The 12085-nt window shown below is 43.8% G+C and overlaps 1 protein-coding gene across 1 annotated transcript in view; it reads left to right on the top strand.

Moving 5' to 3' along the window:
• The window catches only part of myh7ba (myosin, heavy chain 7B, cardiac muscle, beta a), a 26213-nt gene continuing 14128 nt past the window's right edge, over positions 1-12085 (top strand). The window contains exons 1-18 of the mRNA XM_058046132.1: positions 1-209; positions 6586-6731; positions 7149-7252; positions 7322-7465; positions 7524-7680; positions 8658-8685; positions 8858-8954; positions 9349-9375; positions 9447-9539; positions 9618-9681; positions 9751-9849; positions 9925-10028; positions 10100-10238; positions 10317-10435; positions 10607-10756; positions 10995-11165; positions 11692-11871; positions 11941-12073. Coding sequence (XP_057902115.1) covers positions 6635-6731; positions 7149-7252; positions 7322-7465; positions 7524-7680; positions 8658-8685; positions 8858-8954; positions 9349-9375; positions 9447-9539; positions 9618-9681; positions 9751-9849; positions 9925-10028; positions 10100-10238; positions 10317-10435; positions 10607-10756; positions 10995-11165; positions 11692-11871; positions 11941-12073 — 1906 coding nt within the window. The 5' untranslated portion in view covers positions 1-209; positions 6586-6634. The remainder of the gene's footprint in view (positions 210-6585; positions 6732-7148; positions 7253-7321; positions 7466-7523; positions 7681-8657; positions 8686-8857; positions 8955-9348; positions 9376-9446; positions 9540-9617; positions 9682-9750; positions 9850-9924; positions 10029-10099; positions 10239-10316; positions 10436-10606; positions 10757-10994; positions 11166-11691; positions 11872-11940; positions 12074-12085) is intronic.

Raw genomic sequence — 12085 nt, forward strand, 5'->3', positions numbered from 1 at the left:
TCTGTTTTGTGGCTGACTACGGACTAGTACTTGTCAATCAACATTGGAAAAGCAGTGTAGTATTCTGGCCACTAGGTGTCAGTAATGTTCCATAACATAACATCACGGTTACCTTCATTCACACGTCATGTTGTCAGCCGTGGAATGTCCGACGCCACTTATACTCCTTACTCATCCCAGTTCTTCTTCTACTCTTCTATATGGAATTGGTAAGATACTGGCTTCTTATTTTCAAACACTTTCCTAAGTTAGAGTAACAAAATTGGAGAGTCTAACTAGTTTGCGCGGTAGCATGCTATGCTAGCGTAGTAATGCCATAGCCTGGACATAATACTTCAGTAATGGCTTGTAAACAAAGACTATATCATGTATCATAGTGAAAAGTCGTAATTTTAAAGATATAAACAGGCTCTAACTATGAAAAATTATATTTATTAATCTTGAAACCTACTTTGTGGAAGTTCACTTACCACGCTCGAGTCTGGAACCAATTAACCGTGATAAACAAGGGAGGAATGTAATTATAGATCGTTTAAATCTGATTAAATGTAGCAAGTAGTGTGTGGAACATTCTGAACATTTCTGAAGAGTTTATGGGAGCCCCGTCACCCCCAGTTTGAAAACCGCTGAATTAAAATAACACCATTTGCCCACCATTTGTACTTCCTGTATGTGGTCATATGGTTGTTTATGAAAGGGTATCTTAAAGTATGAAGATAATACCCCTGGACACTGATGGATTTGCATTTTAAAGCGGTTCTTAGGTTGATACAAATCACATTCATTGTTACTGCGGCAACAGGAGTGATTTTTAAATAACTTTTAAAGTTAAGTTTCCCCTGTGCGCCCATTGTTTCAGTTCACTTCAACTTGGTATTCGAACAGTTGCCAAGAATGACAGGTGAGAAAATGCACGTGCACACGTGTAGGAATGAAGTAGCAAGGCCCCCGGGGGGCCCTGGGTTAACGAAGAGACGGTTACGATGAACACGAGCTGGCCATCTGCATCCTAAACGTCTGTCAGGCGCTCTCATTGGACGGACAGCAAACATCTCTTGATGGAAGACGGACAAGACTTTGTGTGATTGACTGGCAGACAGTCCAGGAAAGTCAGCTGGGATAGGCTTCAGCTCATCCGGGACCCTGAACAGGGTAGATTAGGGGTGTCCAAACTGCTGACATTTTTCATGGCTTTCTGCATATTAACTCATTCAATGGCAAAGATGTATTATACATTTAAAAAAAAAAAAAAAACGGAAAACTGTCTCCGAAAGACTTTTCCAGCAGTTTTAAGCCACAAGGTGGCAGAAGAGCATTTGATAAGAGCCTGGCATGGATGCTTTGCCTATAAAAACACACCCAACAGCAAGAAGGAAGTGAGCGAGCGTGGAGGAGTGTAGCATGTACGTTACGTTACGTAGGGAAATTTTAACCCATGCTACACATGTTCCAAATGTCAAAATTGTAAATAGTTCATGGTGTTATATTTGTCAATATATTGTTATTTCCACGTAAAACTACCCTTTTTGTGTTGTCCATGTTGTGAAGGTGTTTTTCTTCCCTATTCTAAGCTGAAATGACCTCCAGTTAGTTTTTACTGCTGATTAAAGCACAACAGAAAAAGGTAGACACGCCCTTTTTCGTCATATGAAAGATGCAAGTCTAATCTTTGTTTTGGTAGGTTCCTTGTTTATATCGCCGTAGAACACAATATTCTGTATGGCATGAAAAATCTGCCAAAATGGTCTAAAATGGCCGCTACTGAAAGGTTTGAACGAGTTAACCTTCCTCATGTGTTAGCTTTTTTTGGTGTCATCTCTTGTGTTAACGAAACAATAAGTTACCATCAAATTTGCTTCTCATGTCTTGGTTACCTTCTTAGGCTTCCTCATACATGAAAATGTTGGTTTTAATACTTTTGGTGTGGGCGTGTAGGCTTTTTTTTTGTCACTATACTCCTCGATTTCAATTTCTAAAAATGGTAAAATGAACCTCAAAAGAATCATATCAATAAATTGAAGGTTCTTTTGTTACCTGACTATTACTGAGGGCTATACAACATATCTCTTAATGAATTAGATCAGGGGTGCTCATTAAGTCGATCGCGATCTACCGGTCGATCGCGGAGGTGGTACTGGTCGATCGCTGGTCGATCGCGGCGTGACATTATAAAAATATCATCCCAGCATCAATGCCGTCACTTGATTGATATACAGGGCAACCAGTCAGATGACAACTGAATTTTGACCTTTAGGTCACCGCTCATGCGTAAACAACGATGCAAAGTGCTAAGCTAGTCGGAAAATTGCGTCAGATTTTAAGCCCTCGCTAAAGTTTATGGTCACTAAAATGAGTGAAGGAGCTGGACCAAGTAAAAAGGCAAAAACATATCACTTCCATACGGAATGGGAGGTGGACTTTTTTTTCACAATGTCTTTTTCAAAGTGCGTTTGCCTCATATGCCATTCTACCATCGCAGTACCAAAGAAGGGAAATGTGGAGTAATGTGGAGGTAATTACAAAAAATGTTAATAGTTAATTATGTGTGTTTTGCAATATTGGCTCATTTGGTTATGTAAGGTACATCAACATACATTGTACGTACAAATAATCCTCAATACATTTGAAAATAAATAGATGTTTTGCATTTTTGTAGTGGGTAGATCATTTTGACTCGGTCATTTTAAAAGTAGCTCGCATGCTGAAAAAGTGTGAGCACCCCTGAATTAGATATATTCCACTAGTTAGTTAGTTAGCTTTTATGCATGTATATATCCATTATATTGACATATAATGGATCGGTTTTAGCATCTCCAATGCATAAAGTGCATGTGTGTGAATGGAGCATATCTATACAGTAGATGCGACTGTCAGCGTCCTAAAGGTGACGTACGGTGTCACAAAAACATGTAAGTGATATACTGGCATGTGATTTAACAGAGTGGAGACGGACTACGACGTTCCCATCAATCATAACGTACAGCATGTGTATGCAGCCTTGTTAACTCTTTCCCTGGGTTTTATTGGCGCGATGAGGCTCCCTCTAAGATCCTGGAGTGCGTCAGATTGTCTGCGGGCCTATGTTTGGATAAGGCGGCATGTCCATTGTCTCCGCTGCCCCAGCTGGGTCGAGGTATGCCTCCGTCGTCCTGAAATAGAAAGACAGCTGAGGGCGGCCGTGCATAGTGAGGGCGGGTCTGGCCGTGCAAGCCGGGCCGGGCCGACTGACTCAGACGACAATGAGAGATGTGGCTATTGTCTGGAGCCACGGGCTAATAGCTACAACGCTGATTAGCCGGCCTGTGTGTCTCGAGGCGGGGGGGATAATTGGGGCTTTAGGGTGTGTTTGTGCCACGCGCCAGCCCGTCTCCACTGCGATGACCCGGCGGCTAAGACCTGAGCCCACAGCAGCGCTGCAAGGCATTGTGGTTACGGCACGGGGCGATTACAGAAATACCCGCCGGCGATGAATGCTTTGATCCAAACGCAGCCTCACCGACCTTTTTATTCTTCGGGGGCGTTGTGATATTTATTTCTTGAGTTATAACCTTGAGTTATACGAGACATGAAAAACCTGTTCGGTGCCGTCCATCCAGAAGCACGTATCTCCAAAAAACTCAAGTATTGTTTGTTGCTTATAACTTTTGGTCAAAAGGGACAAATATGCATGACAAGGCCAAATAATAATACAAAATGTAATAACAGTTCATTAAACATATATGTTTAATGAATATGTTATATAATATGTTATAATAATACAAAATGTAATAAAAGGTCATTAAACATATATGTTTAATGAACTTTTATTACATTTTATTACATTTTGTAATAATAATACAAAATGTAATAAAAGGTCATTAAACATATATGTTTAATGAACTTTTATACATTTTGTATTATTATTGTTATTATTATTATTATTAAAATGAAAATAAAAAATTGTCATAAAAGGTCATTAAACATATGTTTAATGAACCTTTATTACATTTTGTATTATTGTATTATTATTATTATGTATATTTATATATTATATATCTTTGTATAATTATTTTACATATCCTTACTTTTCAGGTGATTTTATTATTATATATATTTATATATTATATATTATATATCTTTGTATAATTATTTTACATATCCTTACTTTTCAGGTGAAAACATTTGACAATAAGTGTCTAGATACTTTTATTTGTATCAAAGATAAATAAATGGAATATAGTTTTACCTCAGTTTTTCTTATGAATTCATTCCAAAAGTTTCAACATAAACCAAGGCAATTTTTCCCTCAGGGAATAATGTCCATACAATGAATCTGTCCCGGAAAGCCAAAATATCAACACATATACAGAGGATAATATGTTCTATGTGTTCTATATGTTCTTTACCCTCTTTACCAAAGTGTGGCCCCATGGTGGGTTATTTTGCAGTCACATGCAACAAAGAAATGCATGGACTCTATTTGGACTTTATTTGGGCCGTCTGTTTAGTAGGACAAAACGGGACAGGGCGAATGGACTCGTACGCAACGTGCAATATTGTCCAACAAAATGGAGGTTTGATTGTACTTGACAGCCATGGAATGTTGACAAGATATTTTGAAAGGCAGCAGCAGCAGTTGCATTTTTGATTTTTGGTATTTGACCTGGTGATCAGCGCCGGCACCTGTGCACGGGTCCGACGCGGAGATGGAGTTGGGCTGCGTCAAGAGCGATTAAGCGCTGATGAAAACGACTGCGGCCGTAATTCCCAATCTCTCTCCATCTCCCCGCCTAATCCCGCAGGCATTTGGCGCATGACGATCTAAAACAACTGTCAGCGGCCCACAGATCAAGTCTTGATGCCCAAAATGTCGTCCTCGGGCTTGCACATCACCAACATGACAGCCGGGCCCGATCCCCAGAATGGAGGCGTGGAGGTCTGGCCTACCGCTCAGCCGGACTCGACTCCATTTGTTTTATCCGAGAAGGTAACCGGAACCTGCGCAAATGTCCAATCGGGAAAACAGGAGCGTAGCCAGACCCGGCCACATTAGCGTAAATGATTTTGAAGAACACTGGGGACGTAAGGAGAAGCCTGCAGAAGTCAGCTGTTGCGGAGAGATGTGCCGGGGTAGGGGGGGCGCCGCTAGCGCTGCGTGTTTGTGTATCTGTGTGTGTTTACACACTTATTTCAAGCCAGTAGCTCTGGGGACTTTGCGGATTCATGCGGCCCCGCATGTGTTATCAGCATGCCAGCGTTTGAAACGCTGCAGCGAGTGACATAGAACATAAAGCAGCCTCTCTGAAGAAGCCTCGGTCCCAGAATAGCGCCGGCCCCCTCGATATCTCGCAAAGTTTCAGCCATCACGGCGACACCTCAGCGTCTGCCACGGCAACGCAGATAACGCCATCAACAACAAAAGGCGGCCATTTTGAGACACTAACTGTGTCCAGGCGGCTCACCAACGCCCGCACGGGTTCGTTTTGCTACTTTTGGAAGAATCCGCGGCGTCCGGGTCTCGATGTGGAATGCTGGGCTCTGGCTTTGTCTATTCTGAGAGCCTGTACTACACCCCCCCACCGCCCCCCCAAGCTGCACTGTCACCCCGCTCCCATACCAACCTCTCCCCTTGCTCTCAAGGTCAGATCCAGGAGAGCCAGCGTACGAGGGCCGCCATGAAATGACCCCGTAAATGAAAGACAAAAAACACGTGTGCTCGTCTAACACATCCGAGGCCCAAACGGCGATCCTTGGAGTCACATTCCCAATCCGTTTATTCCATATCGGCACTCCCATGTGTGACTTACAAACCGTTGAGGCGCACCTTGTTTGTAGGTTTGTTTGTAGGTGCCGCCCACGCCATCTTTCTCTCTATTAATAAAAGCTGGCGTATTTATAGACGCTTGTTTAATGCCGCACAGCTCCTGAAATAATCTCCTCTAAGGTTGCATCCTCGTGGAGGCCATGGAGGCACAATAGCAAACATCCAAACATAAAAGTTCCTCAGAACGAGATGACTCCATGGCGTTTTCAATGCTTCACGTGCTAATGACGTCACCGCGATTTGACTTCCAGTTGCAGGAGTGGACGACGTTTCCACATCCACGGGGATGCCGCCATGTCCTCTCTCGGTGTTAATAAGCGGGCTGCAAAAATAGCCGGCAATGACAAAAACGTGGCTTTCCTTTTGTGTCAATTGAGACGGCAGCTCCGCACCAATGGGCGCCGGAGGAGGCGGCGTAAACTAATGAGGGACAAATGTCCACTGACCGTGACCTTGGCCACGCACTATAAAGGACGCCACTTCTCGCCCTGCTGTTATTTCCTCGTCAGCGGGCGACTTTGCGCATTTCCTTTGGTAGGTTCCACTTTTACGCACGGCTTGTCTCCTCGCTAAGGCGCGATGCCGACGCCTTTTATTCATCTTTCTTGCTCCTGTTTTAGAGATTGGTTATTTCTTCTTCTGACGTAGCGTTGTGTCACAGTTTGGAGCGTATTTTCATACTTTGGGTTGACTTTTACGCGTTTGATTTGCACCTCAAGCGCGTAAAAGTCAACGGTAGTGGTGATTTAATCCTAACCTGCTTTATTGCATTTGCATGGAAGTCTCGCCCCCAGCCGTCTGTCTGCCCGGGCCCGGTGAGGAGTCGGAGCCATGTCTCATTTCGACGTGAAGGAGTTCGGTGAAGCGGCGCCGTTTTTACGCAAGTCCGAACTGGAGCAGTTGGCGCTGCAAACCATCCCGTTCGACGGTAGGCCTCCTTCCGCGGTATTTCACGGGGAAGTATTGAGGAAATAAACATGCAGTTTGGCCTGATTTTTAAAAATTAGAAAAGAAGATGGAGGAAATGACTGCTAAAAGAAAGACATTTGGTTTGTTGTACTCTAATGATGAACATTTACATTAACAATTAACATATTTTATATTAATAGACAGTATGATAGTATGATTCTTTCATTGAACCCTATTATCAACCTGTTTTGTACTTTAACATACAAAATACTCCATATAAGATGATGGATTCATATTTTAATACACATGTTTATGCATCTATTTTCTATACCAATTCTGTCTGAGTGTGGATTATTGGAATATTATCACCAGCAGCCAATAACACTTTTTTTTCCATTATTAAAAATAATAATTTGCCCTTTCCTCTGTCTTGTAGGCAAGAAGCGAGCGTGGATCCCTGATGAGAAAGAAGCGTACATCGAAATTGAGATCAAGGAGCTGGCTGGTGACAAAGTCATCGTTCAGACCAAAGATGGGAAGGTATTCCGCACGGAACAAGAATCCCACTTATTGTTCTTCCGGCGCTTCATCCTTGTCGTGTTTTCACAGACGCGGACCGTGAGGGATGGCGACATCCAGCAGATGAACCCACCCAAGTACGACATGATAGAAGACATGGCCATGTTGACGCACCTCAACGAGGCCTCCGTCCTCTACAACCTACGCAGACGCTACTCGTCCTGGATGATCTACGTGAGTATGCTCAACCCCAACGCCTGCGACCTTTACTGACCTTTCGGTGTCACCTCAGACATACTCGGGCCTCTTCTGCGTTACGGTGAACCCGTACAAATGGCTGCCGGTCTACACGCCCCCCGTGGTTGCCGCCTACAAAGGCAAACGCCGCTCTGAGGCGCCGCCGCACATCTACTCCATCGCAGATAATGCCTACAATGACATGCTGCGTAGTGAGTGCTCACACACACACGACATAGTATACGACATAGTATACGACATAGTATACGACAGGGGTGCTCACACTTTTTCAGCATGCGAGCTACTTTTAAAATGACCGAGTCAAAATGATCTACCCACTACAAAAATGCAAAACATCTATTTATTTTCAAATGTATTGAGGATTATTTGTACGTACAATGTATGTTGATGTACCTTACATAACCAAATGAGCCAATATTGCAAAACACACATAATTAACTATTAACATTTTTTGTAATTACCTGAGTTTACTTTGATGACTTGCACTGAATTGAACCAGCCAGGGATGCATAGTCCGGACAGTAGCTGCTGATAGCCAGCCTCAAGCACACTTCCAAATGTTTATCAGTCATGGATAATATCCGTATCATAATATCCGTATAATATTCCATATCCGTATGGAAGTGATATGTTTTTTGCCTTTTTACTTGGTCCAGTTTTTGCCTTTTTACTTGGTCCAGCTCCTTCACTCATTTTAGTGACCATAAACTTTAGCGAGGGCTTAAAATCTGACGCAATTCGCCGACTAGCTTAGCACTTTGCATCGTTGTTTACGCATGAGCGGTGACCTAAAGGTCAAAATTCAGTTGTCATCTGACTGGTTGTCCTGTATGTCAATCAAGTAACGGGGATGGATGATAGGCTGACATCGTAAGTTCTGCTGCACTTAGAGACGTTGTTTGATTTGATTGGTCGCCCGAAGGGCAACATTCAGTTGTCATCTGAATGGCTGCCCTGTATATCAATCAAGTGACGGCATTGATGCTGGGATGATATTTTTTTAATGTCACGCCGCGATCGACCAGCGATCGACCAGTACCACCTCCGCGATCGACTTAATGAGCACCCCTGGTATACAACATAGTATACAACATAGTATACTACATAGTATACTACATAGTATACAACACACAATCATATCAATAAGACAAAATTGTGTCTCTTTCAGATCGGGAGAACCAGTCCATGCTCATCACGTACGTATCTACAAACATTTCTATCGAGAAATTCACTTTTAAAAAAAAAACAACATTAATGATATGTACATGAGCTGGCAATTCATAAAGGTATTTTTCCTTTTTGACATTTTTTTTTGCTTTTCTTTTGCTAGTTCTCTTTCCTCTTTTCACCTGTTATTTTTCACACTAGCGGAGAATCCGGTGCTGGCAAAACTGTCAACACGAAACGTGTCATTCAGTATTTTGCCATTGTGGCAGCTCTCGGGGAAGCATCTGCTAAGAAAGCAGTAAGGCCAACATGGCAACACATATTTTGGTTCCTCTCCTCCCTTTTTCCCTTTTGCAGTCCTTTTTATTTGGATTTTTTTTGCTGCATTTTGTTTCCTTTTTTCCCAGCAGGAATCCTTTATCGTATTCCCATACGTAACCGATTCCATTCATGTCTCCAACCTCATGTGCTGTGCAGCCCCCTTTGACATTTTCGATTCTTTTTCTATCCCCTCTCATTTTTCTTTTGCTGCAGATATTTTCTAAAGTTTTTCTTCCATTTTTGATTTTTCTATGTTGTCACCCACGCCTCATCACGTAAAACATTGCTTGAACCACCAGTTCCTAATGTTTTGGTTGAGAGCAGCATGATCACGATGCCACGCTCACGCTCCGTTTGCTTTGTCTTCCCAGCAGCAGGGTCCTGCCACCAAGACGGGGGTGAGTGGCGTCCGTCTAAGAGTCGCTCATGCATCGGGGCGGGGCGCCTTTACATTATGCCTGTCTTCCAGGGGACCTTGGAAGACCAAATCATCGAGGCCAACCCTGCCATGGAGGCCTTTGGGAATGCCAAAACTCTGAGGAATGACAACTCATCCCGTTTTGTGAGGACTCGAAAAATATTGATTTCATAATGAATAGTTTTTATTATTGTCTTCATAACTTATCATTATTTCATTCAGGGGAAATTTATCAGGATTCACTTCGGCCCTACGGGAAAACTGGCTTCTGCTGACATCGACATATGTAAGTTACTTTTATTTATTATGTTTTTATTTTTTATTACTTCCTCCTTTGTGATCGTCTGCTCCTCAGATCTTCTGGAAAAATCCAGAGTTATTTTCCAGCAGCCGGGCGAGAGGAGCTACCACATCTACTACCAGATCATGTCTCAGAAGAAACCAGAACTCTTAGGTGGGTCCTTCATTGTTTTATTGACTTTCATAACTTTGGAGTGTATGATGTGAAATATGATATTCTTTGTTGTAGATATGCTGCTGGTGTCCTCCAACCCGTACGACTACCACTTCTGCTCCCAGGGGGTGACCACTGTGGAGAACCTGGACGATGGACAGGAGCTGATGGCCACTGATGTAAGAGATCAGATCTTCTGTGATATTCCTTGTTGGGCTCCACCAGGTAATCTTTGTGGGTCTTTCCGCAGCACGCCATGGACATCCTGGGCTTCCTGCCCGACGAGAAGTACGGCTGCTATAAAATAGTGGGCGCCATAATGCACTTCGGCAACATGAAGTTCAAGCAGAAGCAGCGTGAGGAGCAGGCGGAGGCCGATGGCACCGAGAGTGAGAGTCCACAGTGGACGCAGAATGAGAGCCAAAGTGTGAAAGACGAGTCGTGTGATGTGTTGCTGTTTTGGTTAGGTGCGGACAAGGCCTCCTACCTGATGGGGGTCAGCTCAGCCGACCTCATCAAAGGCCTCCTTCACCCCAGAGTGAAAGTGGGCAATGAGTATGTGGTGAAGGGGCAGAATGTTGAACAGGTGAGGACACACACACACACACACACACACACACATCATGATGGACGATCATAATCCTCACTCCATCAATACACTCGCTGGTCTCCAAGCAACTGATGCTATAAGTGTGAATGACAGCTGCACCCTTCTCAATGTGTGTGTGTGTGTGCGTGTGTGTGTGTGTGTGTGTAGGTTAACTATGCTGTCGGCGCGCTGGCCAAAGCCACGTACGACCGCATGTTCAAATGGCTGGTGGGAAGGATCAACAGGACCCTGTACACCTCGCTGCCTCGCCAGTTCTTCATAGGAGTCCTGGACATCGCTGGTTTTGAGATCTTTGACGTAAGTTTTTGTGGGTGGTGTGGACCCGGGATGCTCCGATCAGGCTTTAATAGTGCCGATACGGATCTTCCAGGACTGTGGAGTAAAGTGTGAGATGTTAGTTAAGGCAGGACATGGATCGCTGCGGCGTTGTGTGATTTTTCACGTAAAGGAGCCTGATTCTGATAGATGGAAGCGTCTCTAGTGTGGACTCTGCTGGACTCTTTGTGTGAGGTCTCCTTTTCGTGCTTCATTGCAGCTCAACAGCTTCGAGCAGCTGTGCATCAACTTCACCAACGAGAAACTGCAACAGTTCTTCAACCATCACATGTTCATCCTGGAGCAGGAGGAGTACAAGAAGGAGGGCATTGAATGGACCTTCATTGACTTCGGCCTGGACCTTCAAGCCTGCATTGATCTCATTGAGAAGGTAGATGAGTCCTTTTATCATCAGGATGATTTTTTTCTACTGTCAAAAATAGCACTTTTTTTTCATTAATTACATCACATTTTGGTATGTAATTAACACATGGACACGAGAGCTAGCACGCCTCCACATTAGCATGTTAGCACCGTGGAGCGTCCCCACCCAGGCCTCTTTTACAACGTCATATACGTACTCACAGACATGCGTACAAAAACACGAGATGCATTCAGGGACACTGCAAACATCACAAAAAGAGCAGGTGTGTAAATAAAGAGGAAGATAAATAAAAACATGACATGGATATTCCCATCATTCCCTTCGGATATACACTTCGCTACATTTAAGTATGATGGACAAAACACTGAAAACGAGAAAATTGACCTCAAACTAGATGATGCCTTCGCTGGTAATAACACGGTTTAAAGTGTGATTCAAATGTTCTATGACTAAGAACTAAGAACTAACGTTCTTAGTCCTAACGAATCATAATGAATGTCCATCTGTGATGAATCTGTGGTGGTCCCTGCAGCCTCTCGGCATCATGTCCATCCTGGAGGAGGAGTGCATGTTCCCCAAAGCCACGGACAGCAGCTTCAAAGCCAAGATGTACGACAATCACATCGGCAAGTCGCCCAATTTCCAAAAGCCACGGCCGGACAAGAAGCGCAAGTACGAGTCCCACTTCGAGCTGGTGCACTACGCGGGAGTGGTGAGTTGACGGGAAGCTGCGTTCACTGACTGATTGACTTGAGTACTTAACATTGGATTCACCTGGCAGGTGCCGTACAACATCATTGGCTGGTTGGACAAAAACAAAGACCCACTGAATGAGACGGTGGTGGCGTGTTTCCAGAAGTCGTCCAACAAGCTGCTGGCCTCGCTCTATGAGAACTACATTGGCTCGGATTCAGGTAGACTTGTGT

Source organism: Doryrhamphus excisus, chromosome 1, assembly GCF_030265055.1.
Source record: "Doryrhamphus excisus isolate RoL2022-K1 chromosome 1, RoL_Dexc_1.0, whole genome shotgun sequence".
Lineage (NCBI taxonomy): Eukaryota > Metazoa > Chordata > Actinopteri > Syngnathiformes > Syngnathidae > Doryrhamphus > Doryrhamphus excisus.